Source organism: Dermacentor silvarum, chromosome 3 (assembly GCF_013339745.2).
Source record: "Dermacentor silvarum isolate Dsil-2018 chromosome 3, BIME_Dsil_1.4, whole genome shotgun sequence".
NCBI lineage: Eukaryota > Metazoa > Arthropoda > Arachnida > Ixodida > Ixodidae > Dermacentor > Dermacentor silvarum.
In genome coordinates this window covers 145,087,845-145,107,933 of record NC_051156.1, presented here as the reverse complement: position 1 = coordinate 145,107,933, position 20,089 = coordinate 145,087,845, and the positions used below count along the sequence as shown (strand labels likewise).

Sequence of the window (20,089 nt, the reverse complement as noted above, 5' to 3'; positions counted from 1 at the left end):
ATGGTAGATTAGTTTGTTCAGCCTTTCATTTATTCCCCGTCTTTCTCGTACTGCCGAATGCCTATTACAAATAGATTAGCTTTCAAACGTTCTAAGCCACTGGTCAGAGAGTCCTGCTGTAGAAGAATTTGTGCCCTACGGGCGCAAAAGAACTTCGCGGGAACGCCAGAGAGCATTGCTCGCTGAGCGCAGACGCAAGCACGTTCTTAAGCATGTTCTCAAGCATTGCGCGTCAGTGCGACTTCCTGCGATGATAAGGTCACTCGTTCTCAGCAAAACCTTCATGGCTGCTTAGTTCTCAGTAAATAACCGTGAACATCGCATAACGCAGATGATTGTCCCAAAAAGAAGAAAAAAATAAGCGGGCTGTTTTTTGGCGACACACAAAGAATTTCGCTTCGGGAGGTAAAATGCGACCGGCATCGTAGGCGCCATCGGCGCCGTCGTCGGAAGAAATAGCACTGGCAGTGGTTTTTGCACTTACGCAGTGTTATTTCAATTCGTTTCCTAACTTCGCAAAGGTAGCAAAAGAGAGAGGGGCCACTGAATTATAATAGACAGAGGTAATTCAGTTAAGAGAGTGTTATCCCTAGAGTTCTCACAGACTGGAGGGAAATGTGTGATGGCTTCAATACGGCGCCATTCTTTCGTAGCCCCATTAAAGGTGCAAGTTGGCTCTTTATTCCGATGTAGATGCAACAGCCTGTGAGAAATTTAGTCGAAACTTTCTTGTAAATTTTGACCACATATGCAGCGCGTTTGACACCGTTTACAGTAAGGGCAGGCTTTCCATAACAAGTAGACGGGCAAAAAGACGACAAATATTGAAAATGGCTTCTCTAAGGTGAAGTGCTAATCATGACTAGAGAAGCGCTCACATTCTCGTGGAAAATGTGCGCTTCCATCTGTATGTACCAGTTATGTGCTGTACCCGGGCTAACTGCTGAATCCTTATCCCCCTTCGCTCCCCAACGACGAGCATATCATGGTTTCAAGTTTGTGCGAATCTGACATTTCACGGTTCCAGCAGTGCACGCCACTTCGAGGGAGGCCATCGAGTTTTCTTTGAGAATATTTCGGGTGCGTTTATTTGTGCTTTTCAGTTTGGGTGTTGTGTGGCAACGTTTCCACATGACAGGACACATGTTTCCAATGATGGAAACTTGTGTCCACCACCAGGGCCGGCACTGCATAATCATTTGGCAGATCCCCTTCTTCTGTAGCAATATTTTAATAACCATGTCGAAATATTTGAAGGAATATTGGCGGTGGATTTCACAATATAGCTTTAGCACTCAATATGGAACTGCGTCATGTTTCAACAAGTCACCAACAGCCTTATCTTACTTCGAAATAAATTGTGCTACAGGGATCTGACGATGCGCCACAAATATTACGGTAAATACATATGCATATAATACTGACGTGCCCCAAAACGTTAGGAAGAATATTTGTTAACGTCTTCTTTTACCATCCCTCGCACTATTCGTTAGAAAACGTACAACATACCTGGCGTGATGAGTGAGGCTATCGCAAAAAAGAGCTTTAGAATCTTCGTAAGATGACCGAAAAAGAACGCCAGTATGTTTATGTTCCCGCCATTAGAAGTACTCTCAGTTTGTTTTCGAAATCTTGTTTGACTTATCAATTGTTCCGTGACCTAGTATTCATTATATAAATTAAAGAAACGAAGTATTTTTTCTAGTCCTAACTAATACACAAACCGTTCATGGTGAATCATACAAATTGATTATTGACAGCGGATTTGTATTAGCATGTAAGAGGGAAACAAGTTGTCCATATAGTTTGGTGTACTTTGCTGCCAGCACCATTTCAGTGGGCTATGTAATAGTGTAGGGCAAACAATACAACTGGCACAAATTCGACCAATAAATAGCGTTTATTTCCGTTTTCTCTGTGTTCCATAGCTGTAACACAGAAAATGCGAGGGACCTAATGTTGTTTTGATAATCAGCATGACTTTTATGGAGGCAGGTGTAGTGGCAGCCTCTGGAAAAGAAAAGAACAGCAAAGTATTATTTGAAAATTGACAATAATAACTGACAGCAGTACGCGTCGTGACATTTACTTTACCATACGCGAGCGCCCAAGTGAAAGGAACAAAATAGCTCTTAAACCAAAACTTCATTTTGTTGCATAGGTCAAATGTGCTACTTTTGAGTGAACAAAAAACTAAGCTCCGCATCAACATCATGAGCGGTACTGACAGAAATGAACGTGATGTTATAGCTACCTTGTCTCTCAAATGACTACGGACGCAAAAAAAAAAATTCTTGTAGGACTTAGCGTGATACGGAGACTTCTCGAAATGTGCTATATGTACTTCACCGAATTCGTGAAAACAGATGATGATGGGTTACATCACGTCTTTCACAGAGAACTCAGTGGCACCGATAAAACTTTCCGCGTTACTCACACTTCTTGCGGAGAAGGGCTCCGTAGTGGAAGGGGGTGCCGAGACCGTAGCCGTAGTTCAGGCCGTAGCCGAGGAGACCATGACCGAAACCGTAGTGGCCCACCCCGTATCCGAGGGTGCCGACGCCATAGCCGTAGTAGGCTGGTGTGGCGTGGTAAGCAGCCACGGCTGGCACGGCATGGGCAACAGTGGCAACAGCGGGGGCAGCGTGGTAGGTGGCGACTGCTGGGACGGCGTGGGCGACGGTTGCCACTGCTGGGACCGCAACAGCGGTGGCGACTGGAGCGTGGGCGATAGTGGCGACTGGAGCGGCATGGTAGCCGAGTCCGTAACCGGCGGTGCCGACGTATCCAGCGAAGGCGCTGGTGGCCAGTGTCAGGACAATGCAAGCGCGGATCTGCGAAACAAATTGAGATTGGTGTAAAAAAAAAGCAATTTAAACAATATGTGATACCTAATTCAGGTGATAAGAGCTTAGCATCATTATGTGCAATGATAAATTTTAAATAATGGTGGTTAATTTAGATTCGTGCGAATGCTTTTTATATAATAAGTGCAGCTCCAAATTTTCCTTGACAACCTGCTTTGCTTTCCGCCAAACCGCGGAGATGCGTTCATAAGACACAGTACACTATTAAGTTGAACGCTCTGAACATTTTCTAAACATTGTTAAGATGTTCTCACCTCATTACTTTACCAGAAGACGTGTTTGTTCATTGAACTGCACCTATTGCTTGAAAGATTTTTTGCATAAAATATTGTCCTTGTAACAGACACAATAGAGAGGCACAATAGAGAAAACCTCGCTTAAAAGCTAGGCGCCAGGACGGAAATTGAAGCAGCTTACCATTGTGACAGTAGAGGTGCTGTTGGACCAACTGCTGAACCGTGCGAGTTTGGGGACGCTTTTTATATCATCTCCAGACAAGTAGAACTCATGCCACGATTGGGGTTGTGAGTAAGCGGGTCTTGCGCAACCGAAAAGAAGGTTGCAAAGCCGCTTCACTGCCCACTGGGCACGAGTTAACAGTACGCGCGAGGAAGAATAATGAAGCTCTGCCTTAAAAACATGCAAAAATACTTGGCTGTTCGGAATCAGAGGCTCGTTAAAAGTCAGACTCGGCAGACTTTAGCAGATTGTCCTTGATAACGAAGTGTCACTTTTGCGCTTCACTTGCATAAGGGCTGACTTTAAAGGAAGGCGAATGTGATATCACGTGCTCACATTTCCGGCAAGGCAAGTTTTATGGCGTTACTGCGTACCCAAAGAACATGTTTTTTTATGAGTAGCTTTCTTAAACAAACTTCAGGTTTTATGTGTCCCACATATCGGAATCTTTACAAGCTGGCGAGGGAAAGTCATTGCAGCTCTACTGATTATTTTTCCGTAGTCTTGGAAAGTGCAGTTTACATGCAGCCTAAAAGTAGTGTCACGACGCTCACTTAATGTATTGTAAGGCAGCCGCATTTTGGCCAAGTAGTCGTCTGAAAGGCAAAGCAGTGAAATATATAGTCAGAGAATATAGTATGCTATTCAGCCGTTGAAGTGGCGCTAAATGGCGAAACCATAAATATCTATTAAAAGCCAAAACATGACTAAACAATATTACAACAACGTTACATGGGGTAAATAGATTAAACGCAGCTTCATTCTTATGAATGTTCACGAACAGCTCTATATTGTTCCGAAAAATGCCGTTTTTTGAGTAAACTATGTGTACAAAGCAAACATGCGTGTCCAAAGGACACGCACGACAATCATAAACGTTAAGCGACAAAATAAAGCTTACAAAGCTTGTCAGAGATGTGAAAGTTAAGCAGTTTGTGCAATTTTGGTTTACTCTAAGAATAATGTTTATAAAGTTACATGACTACACGACGGCAACTGTATGACGACGGCTCAACGACGACGATTGAATGACGATGAAATGACGACTGCAGCTCGAAGACAAAAGGACGAAGATTCTGGAATGACGGCAATGATCTGAGAACAACGGCGTGACAACTGCGTGACGGCAATGATATGTCGACAACTTTATGAAGACGATGGCCTGATGACGACGGCATAACTAAAACTGAATGACTAAGCTGGTATGGCGAAGACAGAACAAATACAATGGAATCACTACGACGAGATAACCACGACTGGATGACGAGGCATGCGTGACGACAACACCATAACGGTAATGACAAGACGACGGCAATGTCAAGAGACTGCAATGTCAAGAGACTCAGTAATGTCAAGAGACTGCAATGAGTAGGACAGCATGCGACGATTAAGTTACCATGACGGCATATAGAATATAGCCGAAGTTCAAATTCGATATAACGAATTTGAACTTGCAGCGAAAAACTTCGTTACATCGCAAATTTCGTTAATTCTAGGTTTTACTATGCCAGAATTAAAAGAACTTCCCAATTTCCCAGAGCATTCCTAGTGCACAGTTCTCTTGCTACTAAGCACTTATAAGCAAATCGCTAGAAGGTCGGGCCACAATGGTACGGTTACGAGCGCCAGCGCGTGCGGTGCAGATCACACCAAAGAGCAATGCGTCGATGTGGCTCACGCCGTCCGAGATTTTCATGCGTTGCGTCGCGCGGCGCTGTAAATCTTGGATATCATGGCCGACCACGCTTAGTGCCGGCAGGAGGCGTCCACAAATTAAAAACAAAAGGGTAGAAAGATAAGCATATTCGTCATGAGAAAAAAAAATAGAAGGAAAGTCATTGTTTTGCCGGAAAGGCAGAGCATTGATGGCGATAGCCAAGAGAAACTACACGAAGTACGGTTGGCAGTTTCATCGGTGTCACGCGCGATAAGGCAAAAATTAACCGATATGATTCGATGACCACGAACTCGCTGGCACACCGCGAGCGTACGCTTCGCACTGTGTCTCGGAAACTTGAGATTACGGAACCGTCAACACTAGGCGCGCGTGAGCCCAATGCGCATCTAGGGACCAAACATCCCTGCTGGGCCTTTGCACCTACCGCGGTCAGATCACTTCCAAGATATGGCGTGGGGCCCGCGCATGGACGCGCGCGAGGAGGAGAAGACAGATAGGCGCTGAGTTCCTGTCCGCCCCCCCCCCCCCCCCTATCGTGCATTTGATCACGTTTCCGCGCCTTCGCCCCTTATCCCCCTTGCGAACAAGGTATTGTCAGCTCTCCGAGTCCTGCAGGATGCCGTGCGCCCAGCGGCTTCCGCAAGTTGTTTACCAACGCGACAAATGATGCAGTGGTATTTCCTTCCTATCGCGTCCCGGTTCACGCTTTGCCGGCGTTTCTGCCGCTCAAAGTTTTTATGCGGAAGCACACTGTCCTTTTTCTATCATTTTATTGTGATAGCAATTATATGGACACTTCAACCGGATTTCTGCCGTCGTCGTCGCCGTGGCCGTCGCCGTGAGGTTCCGTATAGATAAAATCTTCGCCGCGCGCCCTATTCCCGAGCGGAAGCGTGCGGGGACGCGCGCTATCACGGAGAGTGAACGCACTCAATCTCCCACCCACAAGCAAGGAAGCGGGAAGCCAGCGCCGGAGTGAGCAGGGGGGGAGGGGGCGCACTTTACTCTGCCAACAAGCGCGAAGCCAGCGCCGGAGGGAGCGAGGGGGGTGAGGGGGGGGGCGCACTTCTACTCTGCCAACAACCGCGCTCGTCGCTCGCCCACACCGTCTCTTATCTCCACACGGCTCTGACCTTTCTGCGCTGTGCATTCGCCGCTCAGTTTCCGTTGAAGCGATAGACCGCGCGTACCTTCGCCCGCTGCGGCGTATGTGCTTGCTGCCAGCATTTTGACAGTCGTTGTCTGCAGTCATTCAGTGTGATCTATTCATGTTTGTTTGTGCGCGCTCACACCACGCTTGTTCATTCAGTTAGTAATAGTCGGGCCACATTTTCCAACGCACGCTACACATGCAATGCTGCCCGGATCGGCAGTGCAGCGCTCCAGGTGTCTCTCTTCGCACGCGCTGCCCACGGGAAGCCTTTCTCATCAACACCACCATTTCACACGCGCCTTCTCGTGGTCATCGTGTCTCTCTTCATGTCGGTCTACTTACGCCGCAGCACACCTGCTTACTTAATCAGCTCATGTTTACTACAATTCATATTGCTACCAAAGCCGCTCAGCTTACTTCGTATGACATTGCTGTGTTGCTATCGCATTCATTGCTTCGCCCTTAGGGCGAAACTGTGACATTTTTTTCTATCATTTCTATCTTCTGGACTTTTTGTATCATTGAACGCTTTTATTGAGAACCTGTGTGCTAAGCCCCTACAGATGTTGAATAAAAACGTCGCAGTTTCGCCCGTAAGGCAAAGCATTAATTGCGATAGCAAATTAGTAGAGAGCTATACGGAGTAAGCATAGTAATAGTTTTATCGGCTGTATAAACTTCGACACATTCGCTTACTAAGTGAATTAACAAGCATGGTGTCAGCGTGCACAAGCAACCATGAAGAGATCACACTCGACGACCACAGAAAAGCACTCAAAACGCTGGCGTGAGCAAGTACGGCCCCAACAGCTAGCGAAAGTTCGTGCGGTCGATCTATCGCTTCAACGGAAACTGATCGATGAAAGCACAGCGCATACAATTGTAGGAGCCGTGTGCAGATCACTTTCAAGATACGGGGCGCGCGACCACCCACAGCCGCGCAAAGTACAAGGACGCAGTTGCTGCCAGAGTAGTAGCCGCACCCTATCCCTCGTGCGCTGCGTTCCCGCTGTCTTCCTATCGAGTGCGAGATTGAGCCGCCGTTTTCCTTGCGCCCGGTCGCAAAATACGCAGCTGGTGCCGCAGCACAACGTCGCCCCCCTCCCTCCCATGCCCCCACTGCCTTTCGCAAGACGGAAGACGTCGCGTTTGCTCTCCACCGTGCGTTCGCTCTCCGTGGAAACGCGCGTCCCTCGCGCGCTTTCACTCGCACATACAGCATACGGCGCGCGGCAACGATTTTATCGTCCTTGAACTTTGCGGAACCTCAAGGCAACGGCGGCGCCGACGGCAAAAACCCACTTAGAGGGTCCATATAATTGATATCGCAATAAAAATAGGTATTCCCAGTCAGAATAAGGACGACTACACGTAACCTGCCACCGCAGGCCACCTCACTTCGCACTATATCCGGGGCTCAATGGCACAATGCCCGGTATGGGGTAATCGTGCAAGACAGCATCTATATATATATATATATATATATATATATATATATGCAGGGTGTCCCAGCTATCATGCAGCACGATTTAAAAAGAGAGGAACGGCGTTACGCGAAGCAAACCTAGTGTGTATTGTTTCCAGTACAGTGGAGTAGCCACCAGTAATTTTTTCGTTCCTAATATTTCATTAGGTAATTGCAATAATTATCTAACTCACGAAGTACTGTCCTAATTATCAAAGTGGCGATAAGAAAGTTTTACAGCAACATGAAAAACTCCCGATACAGCTTTCTGTTGCTCAATACGTGCTACATAAATGTGTTTTTCCGAACGTGAAGGAATCCCGCGAATACACGCAAAGTGCCTCGAGCGGCCAGTCGCGCGGCAATTCTGCGTGTATTCGCGGGCTTCTTGTGTATATTCCCGCCACCGCTTGCACTACGGCGTGCAAGCGGTGGCGGCGAACGTGGGTGGAGCCTACGCGACCTCGCTATAGGGCCTAAAATATATCGATGGTGCCTACCACTGTTTACAAACATGGTGTAGGTCTATATATATATATATATATATATATATATATATATATATATATATATATGCAAAATGACAACACTGGACGTGCCACAGTGGAGCGACAATGACGACGACGAGTATATCAGAACGATGGCATGAAGACAACAGCATGACGACACCAGCATGCGCCACATGCAAGTATACATATATTCACGCAAGTATAATTCCCGAGATACTGACCGATGCAACATTATCCAGTGGACATGCCAAACACGGGACGGTAGGCGAAGGACACTTTGATTTAAAGTTGGGGAGGGAAAGAGCATTCCAAAATATATCAATCTGTGGTACAAAGTCAAGAAATTATGTAGTTTGAAGCGTGAAGACAAATTTTTATAAGCAATTCCCTCTTATAAGCCACTTGCTTCGACTTTCCCGCTGCTGATGACTGCTGCTACTGCCCGCTTTCTTGTGGAAAAGTTCTTGTTGAATAATAGGGTAATAAAGCGCAATACTGAAACCACTGCCATCACCGTGCCGTCCTCCTCGCACGATTGTCATCCTTACTTGTTCCCGGCTACAGCTTTCGACTACTGCCGGGTACTGGACATAAAGCAAACACAGAATAAAATGAGAAACGAGGCAGCTCTTTCCGAATGCGTGGGTCATTCCGAGTGCAATATCATCACAACGTCGTCTTCGTATCATTGTCAACCCCGTTGGCTCCTGGCTACAGTTTTGGACAATTGGCTGGTACCGGACATGGTGCAAACAAACAGCGGATGTAATACAAATTGAGGCGGCCCACAATGGCAGGCGGTGCACGTAAATGCAGACGTGAGCTCCAACACCAGCACACTGTTCTTGTCGTGCCATCGAGGTCATGTTGTCGGGGTCATTCCCGTCAGTTTGTTGTAGTAATTCCATTGTATTCACCCCATTGACGTCACGTTTTTGATCTCACGTCGTCGTCGTCACATGGTCATACCCATTCCATTGTGCTTTTTCTGCCTTAGTTCATGTCGATCGTGTGTCTTCGACGACACGCCATCGTCGTCAGACAAACGTCGTCATTCTAGCTTCCTCATGCGAGAGCGCGTGCCGCTGCTCTCGCGTTCATCGTCGTATTCCACAGCTGTCTGCGTTGCCGCTCATCATTCCAGCGTAGAATTTCACTGCTCTTCTGTTGCCATAGTGGGAAGGCCGCGTTTACGGGGTTATGAGCCATTACTTAAGACACATGAGCCCATTGGCGGTGCATCACTGCATACTTCGCACCTCCCCAGGTTTCACGTTAGTGGAGCTGCATTTCGCTCAATGGGTCATTTGACACTTGCGCATAAAATTTAGTTCACTGCTCAAACCGAGCCTACGACTTTTTGGTTTTTCCGTCATCGTCATACGATAGTTATCATAAGTGGCATGTTCGTGATCGAGCGCGATGACTTTATGTTGAGCAAGGCGGTTTCCAGCGAAATTTTGTCCAAGTGGGTACAGTGGTCTCTGCTTCCAAACGATTGCAATACATGAATGGCTTTGTTCACAAACAATGAAATATCCGCCTAAACCGAGTCCCACATTTTGTGGGATCCGCAGACCTTTTATGATTCATTTGTTTCGTGCTTTTGTGTTTTCAGCTGCACAAGAGAATGTACTGCTGCCTAGAATAGGTGCAAAACGTTGAAAATTATGAAGTGCTTAAGGTTTAAAGAGACGTGTGCAGGGTTAATGCGACGTGAAGCCAGTTTCTGTGACATTGCTCATAGCACTTTCGCACGAGGAGGAACGCATGCCTTGCATCACAGGCACGAAGATAGCGGCAAATTGATATTGGTGTTTAACTTATCAAAGAAAGTGCAGGGCAACAAAGGCTCCACAATATTACTTGATTACTGACTGCTGATTACTTTCGACGAACGCAGATTATTCAACGTGCGTTCTACCACTGTCGAAATGCAGCCAACCTGGTCGTGAATGGAACACGTGATTTTTCTACTGTGGCGAAACTCTGTAGCCACTTGAGCATAAAGCAGGCAGAGGTCCTGACTGTACCGGTGTCACTTATCAGGCAGCTGATCTTGTTTCTACTTGCTGCGTTCATTAACAAGTCCAAACACATGCACGCTCAGGGAGTGTTTAGGCTTTCCCAGTCGGTACTACCACCGCCGTGGTATTCCTTATGGAATGCAGCCCACATGCCCCATACCTGCTATACAAGCTCGATGTCGGACGTCCCGTGATAGGCCTGCGTGTACCAGGGCGAGCATGCGAAAGTCGGAAAAGGATGTTGGTGCCGTGATCCGTGCTGGCTTTCCATACTTTCTATGTTGGTAGACCCGTGGTGTTCTGAGTTTTGGAGGTGCGGCTCAATCGAAATTGGGAAGGGTGCGGCAGCGCTGCAATTTTGTTCTTAAATACTACGCAGATTCCGCGCATGTTAGAACCTATGTGGAGCAAAGCGTTTGTGAAGCGGGTAATGAAACGATGTAAATGTGCCCATTTCATTCCTGCGTATTTGGCGTACCAGAAACTGGCGCGCTCACGTGCGTTCGCGCACTCGTACTATGCAATTTGTGAAATATTAATAAAGCAAAAATTATTTATTTCTACTGCTTGTTGTTTTCTACTTATTCGTTCTAAATGTAGCGGCCGCTCCTTGGCCGATCCGACTTTCTGAGTATGTGTTATTGTAAGAAAATTATAATAATAATCGACACACAGTGGTCATCTCATGGAACTAGTTTGCCCTGGCACGTTATGTATCGCCCGCTTGGGCAATCCCCCCTTCTGAGCATGTCCATGTGCTGAGGTTCGAATCCCGCAGCCGGCCGCGCCTTTAATTTTAAAAGTCAGAGGGAAAGTTACTCGGCGAGAACCCGACCAGCGACCTATCGACTGACTAGCTGACCGACGCGGACGAAATCGTGGGGTGGTACGCACAGCAGGTTTTGCTTTAAAAAGCGCACGCTTGGTCGACTTGCGGCACTCCTTATCCCGCCATAGTTGTGACCGCAAGCGTGCGCGGGCGGCGAGTAAACGATATTTCACCACTGAATGAGTGGATTCTAATTATGTGTGTCTTCATGTGGCGTGCGCACGCGTGTTTATTTACGCAACTAATGCTTTCTGTCCTTTATACTGCTCATCAATGTTTGAAACTTTGTTTATTATTCTAATAAGTTGCTATGACAGTCAGTGCTTGGGTCATCGGGCAAAACTGGAACATCTACTGTGTACAAGCTTAAAAATTATTCAGATCTCACACATTTTCACAATCAACGTTATGCGAAGCATATTTCATGTGCATGGCTATCTAGCAATGTCTGTGGTTGTGCAAAGCGTTACCGGCTGCTTGATTAAGTCTTCTTGTTGGACTGTTTGGCATTAGTTTATTTGGAAGAAACACCACAAAACAGAACGACCCATACGAAAATCTTTAGTTGCGTGGGAGCGTGGCCTCATGGTTAGAGCACCGTGCAGTTGTGCTAGGATTAACAACGTTTGAACCCACCATTAGTTCAAGAGACCCAACAGGAGGTGAGACATAAGCCTACCGACTACTACTCGACAACTAAGTGCCTCATCTGAAGAAAACAATGGTTCACAATATCATTATGAGCAACAGAAGCTCGCATGACATCAGGTACTTAAGCATCTCATACGACAGAAGCTGCCTCTTGGGAAGAAGCCAGGATTCCGAGTCGCGGCTGGCTGGTCTATGGCCAGTTAGTTGGCCTGTGCTTCCATTTCCACCTTTTTAGAGGCTTTTCATTTAGCTACTTATTTTCGGCGCGCAGACTTAGTTGACAAAAGTTCCCACACTAACCCTCCCTGTTTGAAAAAGACACTCACCCTCGGTGAACAACGGCTGTACCATGACGCCCCGCCTGGTGGGTCCCTGCTTGTTGCGTACTCTGTGAGACAGATGCTGTAGTACATTGCGGGAACAGTAGTCAGCGCTAGGCCAAGGTCTTCCAAGTGCGCCCAGTTCCTTAAGATGGCTTGCTCATGAGAGTAATTCCTAGACGTACGCACTCAGTTCACACGAGCAAATGCCTTAGAAGGGTGCCAGCATAGAAAAGTGCAGCAATGGCGGTTATTCATTGAACTTCAATACCCACCGCCACTAACGCAATGCCTTCGGCATTTCCGTGCTAAATTCCGGAGCAATGTTGGCACAACAAAGAGCAAGTCCTTGTAGTTTAGGCGATTCGTAAGGGAGGCAGTTTGAAAATTATTGGTCGTGTCTCACAGTCTTCACTCAACAAATATGAGTTAAGTTGTATTGGTTTTACACAGATGGCGATAGACTAGTCGTCAAAGGACTGGCTGCTTCAGCAGTTAGAATCAGCTTCAAGTAAGAGTATTGTTTCAGATAATTATTCCTACACGAATGCAAACATTCATGATGTCTGGCCGCTCAGCTTCCTGTCTACTAGCAGATGGTCGTCGGTCTCTAGGGGGCACGTTGGGTGCCAATGTCCAATACACCGGATTCCGAGCTCCGGCTAGCTGGTCCACGAAAAGTTCTTATTCTCGCTTAAACTTCTCTGTCTTTCTTGGTTCTGATGTGGCTAGTGCGATTTGGCACGCATGATAAATTGGAACAAGTTTGCACAACATTTAGAACAACTTATAGCTTGCGTCCGTGTGGGCTTCCGCTTTTCGACAAAGGGAATTGTGTTGCCTAACAAAGGCGTAAATTATTTAACAAAAAATTTGCAATCGCTTGCGGTTCCGAGATATAAATTTGCCAATACTCTTCTTGGAGGAATTTGTGGATTGAAATAAGTAAATACTGGGTCATTTTTTTCAAGATGGGACGCACACCCATTATTTAGGGAATTTATTTGCTAAGAAAACTTCCCAATTTTCGCTCGCAATTTTATGAGCAAATGTAGAAATCTATATTAAGAGGCCGTTTTTTGGAAATGTAAGGTGCTTCATTATGAAACAGGCATTGCTGGAGCGTACGAAACTCGAATAACTCGTCTTTTAAGGTCGTAAAACTTCAATGAGTATTCAATGAATGTAGCGCAATATACTACTTGGGGATATTTCGGTTTTGCTTTTGCCACTTTTTCCAGCACAAGACCTTGGTTTGTGTTATTATGCAGGATATTTTTATGCAGTAGCAAAATTTGATCCCGAAGCAATTTACGACTTCCTCACTGTGCTGGCAAAGTAACGCTGGCATACAAAAATGGGCGCACGGTGTAAAGGCAGATCTCCACGAGATACCTAGTGCACATGGCAGGTAAGTGCGGCATTTCAAGGCAGTGAGAGAGCAATGCGTGACGCAAAACAAAGAGCGACAGAATCCGCATGACGTCAGGTACTTAAGCATCTCACACGGCAGCAGCTGCCCCTTGGAAAGAAGTCTTACAATCTGAAAATAGTGAATCCGAGCTTTGTAATTACACAGCGTGCAAAGTTTTTTGTTTTTTGATACTCTGATCCTTTCTGTATTTCTCATTGAAGGTAAATAAGAAAAATATATCTGATATAACTTATGAAGTTACTGTTTTGAAAAACCTTTAGTTAGGCCTTGAAATACGAGACCAAAAAAGGACGACAAAGCGTACGTTCACCTTTGGATGGGGAGATGTTCTACAGACAAGATGACGCCTGTTGGAAGAAAGCCGTGCGCTTATATTGTTGTTCAACTGATACGAAAATTTTTTTTTCTGTCATATGCACCGTCGGCTTTAAAATATTTCTGCTTGTTGCAACGTCTACCCTGCAACGTTATCTGAGGCAACCCTCATCTCCTTTCTAATGCATAGTAGCGTGCAGGCGCCTACATATGCGCATTGTCCTGTGTGCGCCCCCTGGCAGGAATCTCTCTTTTTCAATAAACATTGAAAGAAAGCTTTCTGTGTCTTCCTCCTTCATGCCACCGACAACTCTCCACAATTTTATTGACTCAGCAACTACATAATTTCCCCGATCATGCCCCCATTTCCTGCAATCGTTCATTTAGTGAAGCGCTTTTCACCCAATGTAATGTGAATCATTGCGAATATTGGCTGCACAACGTTTTTCTTCACTTGGGATACCATTTTTAGAAAGCCGTGATTAATCGTTACTTTTCTAACTTTCTCTCCGTATTATCCATAACAAGTTTTTAACGGCATATTCCTGATTTTTTAAGGGCACACAAAATTGCGTTCATTTTCATTGAGCTTATACGTTCTGTGTCACATTCAGTTTTCCCTGAACACGGGGCGAACTATCTAACAGGAACAACGCTAAATGTTTTGGAACGGTTTATGTAATGCATCCAACCCAATTATAGGGCACTGGCTTATGCGCTGAATATTTAAGAAAAGCGACAGTACCAAAAAAGTACGAGCGCTTACTAACCACTGAAATGTTTCATTAGAAACTTTATATATATATATATATATATATATATATATATATATATATATATATATATATTTAAGAAGCCAACAAACAATGACACCAAGGACAACATAGGGGAAATGACTTGTACTTACTCATGGAATTAAAGTAATGATCAATTAATGAAAATGGGTGAAAATCCCCACCTGCGGCCAGGGAATGATCGCGCTGGCTAACACTCCCAGGGTTAGTTCTAATTGTAAGACATAATTACCCCAGTAAGTGGACGCGAAAACGGCGCCGCGGTAGCTCAATGGTGAGAGCATCGCACGCGTAATGCTAAGACGTGGGTCGGTTCTCCACCTGCGGCCAGTTGTTTTTTTTTTTTTTTTTTTTTTGCTTTGGCACGTTATCTACCGCCCGCTTTGCTCATCCTCCTTTGTAGGCATGTGCAGATGCCGATGTTCCAATCGTGGCGCCAGACGCACGTTTTGTTTCAAGGGTGAGGATCACGTGACTTGAAGCTGCACTGCTATTTAGGCTGTGAGTAGGAGTAGTCTTCGCTAACTCATACAACTATCACATTAGAATGGCTGACTCACGCGTGTGCGGTAATTGCAGATGTGAAGAGACAATCGATCATCTCGTATGCCGCTGTTCCCGATTTGATAGACAACGCCAGACTGTCCCGTGTGCTTTGAATAGACTGGATGATCGGCCATTTACAGAACTAAAGGTCTTGGGAGCCTGACCTCAAATGGGCCCAGAAACCCACTAGAGCTCTTCTATAGCAACAGAAGGCGAAATACTTGAGTGCCCGACTATAGATACTCTGCACCTGGCTTAGTGCACCTGAAAGTGTGGTCAAGACCCGTGTGTTCTCTCCCTCTTTCTGTAACTTCCCGATGCCGCTTCCGACGTGTACGGGAAGCAAACTGTAGAACTCAGTAGAATTGTAGAAATTTGACTTAGTTTGCAAAGTATACATTTTGCAGTGAGGCGCTGAATATGAATATGAAGCAGGGATGAATCTGAATTCATCCCGCCTTTCTTTCTCTTTGAAATATATTGACACCACACGATTTGGCCAAGCTGCTACTTGACTGGTTTACATCCTGTAGCAGAAAACCCCTCGATTTGATGTTACGGCATGTTCACTTAAAGAATAAGTTCTTGGAACAATTGCTATTCACAGCTAGTTATATGGAATCTGGACAGAAGTAGTCTGCAAAAGAAAAGAACTCGCTAACTGTAGACGTATTTGGTCAACAGCGTTTCAGTCTAAGCGTATCACGAATTAATCACCAGCTACACTCAATTTTCGCGCAATATCTCGCGCGTTCCAAGGCTCGCATTGCTAGATTCATATTCAGCGCCCCACTACAAAATGTATACTTTGCAAACTAAGTCGAATTTCTACAATTCTATCGAGCTGTGCAGTTTTGCGTGGTATTGCTTGTGAAAACTCAATCCTAAACGTACATTTTTTTTTCGTAAAAGTCTTTACTTCCTCATCAGCTATATACTTTTTGTATAGTAAACGTCTTTAAGTAAAGGTATTGTAAAAGTATAGTGAAAGTGTAGTAAAAGTATTTTGTCTGCGTAACTATTTTGTTCATCGGAATTACTTTGTACACAGACCGATGTTCTACACCAGATATTAGAAGGTACAGACATCATTGTGGCGACTACAGTGTCCGGGAGGCGCGCGCAAAGAAGTATTGTACTAGAAGTGAAAAGGGTCTGCCCAGCGCAGCGCAATAAAGTGGTACTTGGCATTCATGCCCACTCAAGCAAGCTGCGCTTCTTCTTGGTTTCTGGACTTTCATACGTAGGTCTGACGAGAAGTACCACGAAAAAAAAAGCGATGCGTGCACATTGGCGAAGAAACTATCGATTTATGAGTTTGGGCGGGGGCTGCATATGCTCAAACTTAGCAAGCCAGAAAAATACGGGCCTCATAACATGGCCGGAACTGCCTGCCTCTTGTTTGAGGTTGTGCCCGTTACGTATGCAATGCTTCCAGATATATTATGCGCTGCGAATTCAGTGCACGTATGGTAGGCAAAGAAGATTGCTAGCTCTTCGTTTCTGAACGCGATCTTCAGTTGCAGAATACTCGCTGGGGCCTCAGTGTCGCATCTTATCCGAACCATAATCGGTCATGAAAATTACATGCACCACGGTAGCAATGCTAACTTGCATTGGAGATCACGCATAAGTTCGCCATGCACGACTTATACTTCTCACCTGGCCTTTTTTTTTTGCTACAGGAGGTAATGAGCTCAGAAACTGGTCTGCCTGCTTAATCTGGACGTACCCGGATATCATATTGGCGTATTGGACTCAGGTAAGCTTAGTATGTTATGTGCATGTATATTGACGCTTAGTGTGAATAATAAGTCTCCCCAGCCGTGAACTTGAGTCGGTCGCTGGACGCATTCGCCGTACAGACAGTGCGGATTGCGAAGAGTATAACAAAAGCTGCTTTCGATGTTTTCGTTATTTATTCTCAGGAAATTTTGCGTACTTCTCTCGGTTTTTATTTCCACCCAACAATTTATCTTTTGTAGGTGAATGTAGTTTTCTATCACCGGCGGCGTTTTCCGGCGGAGACACGTGAAGCCGTTAGCAGCTTTCTTTTTTTTAATGATTATCTAGTTCACTAATTTTATTGACGCCGACACATGCTGTGTATCTTGAGATCCTGCTCCCGGACACTGCAGTTGCATCCAACCTACAATTTCTACAAATTTCTGAGAAGCCCTCGAGAAGAAGCGCAACGCCATAATTTTATGCGACTGCGCATGAATTAAGAGTGAATACATTGTTGTTCCTAAATTGTACGGAATCATATTTTACCGATAACGTTAGCCGGGTACATTATGAATAGCATAAAAATGGCTAGCTGGATACGACCTCGCATTAGCATCAGTTCAATTCTCCGGCTCATCCACTGCAATGGTCGTGGCTTTAAGACTGCTTTAGTCCAGGGCGAGGGATCCCACGATAGTTCAAGATAACCTGCACCCCTCCTCGCTTCCAATTTTTCACGCAGCGCATGCAAAACTCAGAAACTCCAAAAGCTCAGAAAACAAACGTTCAAACTGCTTAGACGGCAGGCTGACGTGCCACTTGGACCTGGGCAAGCTCCTAGCGTAGGAACGCACTGAAGCTGGCACTTGCTAACCGAAAGGTGTCTTAGCTCTTAGTCAATCATCTTTCACTGAATTTTTCGGTAAAAAACAGACTGGCACCTCATTTTGGCACACCTTTTTTGGTTATTTTAAATTTAAACGAAAAACGCTGAAACCTATAGGATACCCGAGATTTCAGAAGACGTGTTTCGCCTGTGGTACGTTGTGAAAAGGCGATCACTTGCAGGGCGTTGAACCTGATGTTTGAACCTTTGTTTGAAAAGGTTCTGTTCAACTTCGGGCATACCTTTGTCGTGGATGTGATCTCCCGTACGCTATCACCAAATTCTTCCACTAGAATAACCTGGACCGGAGAATAAAGCGATATCCGCGGTTCAAACCAACAGTACCGTCGTCATCATCCAATTTTAGAGCGAAGCTCTTAGACGCCAGTTCCTGCGGCGAGCATCGGCGTTTGCGTCGCTTGTAAACGAGCGAACGAGTACAGCGAAAGATGAGAGTGAACGCGTCGGGCAGCGTGGGATGAAAAAAGCAGCGATAGTGAAAGGCGTGCGTAGGAAAGCGGAGGACGGTATGGCGAGAGCGTGAAAAGAAAAGCGTAGTGTGGCGACGAAGGCTACGAGATGGCGCCACAGTAGCGCGCGTCGTCTCGGAGGTCTGTTGGTGGCGGCTTCTGTGAATCGCGCCTATACGCGTCACCCACGCTCGGACCCCACGCGCTCGCTCTCCCGATTTCCAGATTAGCGATGCAGTCGTGCCCCACTTTGCTCAGTTTGCAACGTGCCACATTAGACCGATTGTCCACGCCAGCCAATATATCGCGAAATGAAAACCCGTATGGAGCTACGCTCAAATTTCGCGTTAGGGAGTGTCGTAATCGTCGGTGTATGTTTTCCTCTAATACTCCTATTGTCGTTCATCAAAGCTGAGCGCCGGTCATAACTTTCATTCAAGCCGACTTCCGTAGCTTTTCTTAATAAGAAATAATGTCTTTTCTTATTAAGAAATATATCTTGCGCTCTCGCAGTAAAGAACCCGGCGAATTGCCACGAGAAAGGCGCCTCGTCTTGTACACTTTTCCCGCGCTCTTCTTGCCTGCTAAGCATTTTCATTCGATTCTCAGCAGCTTTTATCCCCCCCCCCCCCCATGCCCTAAAAAAAAATCTAGTTGTGCTTGCCGTGCGCTCTGATTGCACTCCATTATATGCAGCTCTGTCGCAGAATTTAATGTAAGTCCCTATGAGCTGCTTAGAGCGAAATTTTCTTTGTTCACATCCACTGATGAATATCAGTGCTGCCTGCCAAAGCAAAGGCTTTCTCCCGGAATTACCATAGCACTGCCTTCGGCACCACACCCCCATCTCGGGATTCATTTTCAAGCTATCAGAGCACAACTACTTATTCTTAATACCGAAGCTGTGCACGAGAAGTGCGCAGAGCGTATATTCTATTCCGGGATCTGCTGTAATAATCAGGTGATGGCGTCTAATTACCAGGTTTAAATTGTGCGAAAGTTAAAATATAGAAACCTTGGTTTTGCACGACATAACAAAAGTAGGTAAAAGAATATACGCAGAAAAAAAGTTAAGTCCGAACGAACGAACAATTGAACGCGCGAGCGAGCGGGGAAGGGACAGTGCCTTAGCCGCTCATCCCCGCAGCTTGGTTGCCACTAGATAGTATAATCTAAATAGATAGCGTAGCTCTTGTCCTTGAGCTTGATTATTCGAAGAGGTGGACTGTACTAGCCCTACAAATCGAAACACAGTTCAAGTAACTATTGAAAATGCATTATTTACCTTCCTAATTAAATAACTTACGGAACATGTTGCAATTTACGAATTGTAGCCGGTGAGCTTGCAAAATGTATTCGCTTGAAATGACTTTCTGGGATGGCACTAGTTTCGAGATATTATTTACCAACGCGTGGGACGAAATACATGAGCGTTCCAGTTACTTTTGTGCTTCAATGCATGGAAGAGCGTCTTGATAAAGAAAGTAAGTGAAACAATGGTGCATTTTTTACGGCTAGTTTGATGGCGCATATCTCCAAACTAGTGCTATTCTGGTAATTCTTTCGAAGTGGATACGCCTTGTAAGCTCACCCGCTACTGTTCTTATATTGCAATATGTTCGGTAAATGCAAGTAATGTCCGCCTCTCTGAATGATTCAACTTAAAGACTAGAATTCCTTTATCTGCACAAGGCGCTTTTTAAAAATTCCGAAAAATGATCACACCATATATAAAGCATACCAGAGACCGAGTAATCCCAGTGAACCTCAAACATTGGCGTAAAAGCTTTCCTTCTTCCTTCGTGGACGGCATGATCATAATAGCAGAGATCACATCCCTGCCTTACTTCTAATACATTTCTTGCGCCTTGAAAGCTTTGTTCACCAGTGTGTAATCACTATTGTGAACGCTTAGTGTAGCGAGCAGTACGTGCGCTTAGACTCATCGCTCCGGAGT

General features: G+C 45.5%; 1 protein-coding gene across 1 annotated transcript; it reads right to left on the bottom strand.

Annotated features, from left to right (window-relative positions):
- Window positions 1–2,429: 2,429 nt before the first annotated feature.
- Window positions 2,430–12,051, bottom strand: LOC125944365 (cuticle protein 10.6-like). Its single transcript, XM_049664766.1, has 2 exons — window positions 11,965–12,051; window positions 2,430–2,834 (listed from the first exon to the last, which is right to left on the bottom strand). The coding sequence occupies exons 1-2, from the start codon at window positions 12,049–12,051 to the stop codon at window positions 2,430–2,432; spliced, it is 492 nt and encodes a 163-aa protein (XP_049520723.1).
- Between the last annotated feature and the right edge of the window lie 8,038 nt (window positions 12,052–20,089).

Excerpts from the sequence above, each read along its gene's own strand:
- LOC125944365 (XM_049664766.1), bottom strand. The coding sequence starts at position 12,051 with ATGTACTACAGCATCTGTCTCACAGAGTACGCAACAAGCAGGGACCCA. Across the intron at positions 2,835-11,964 it reads ACAGCCGTTGTTCACCGAGG|ATCCGCGCTTGCATTGTCCT; the intron begins GTGAGTGTCTTT and ends TTTGTTTCGCAG.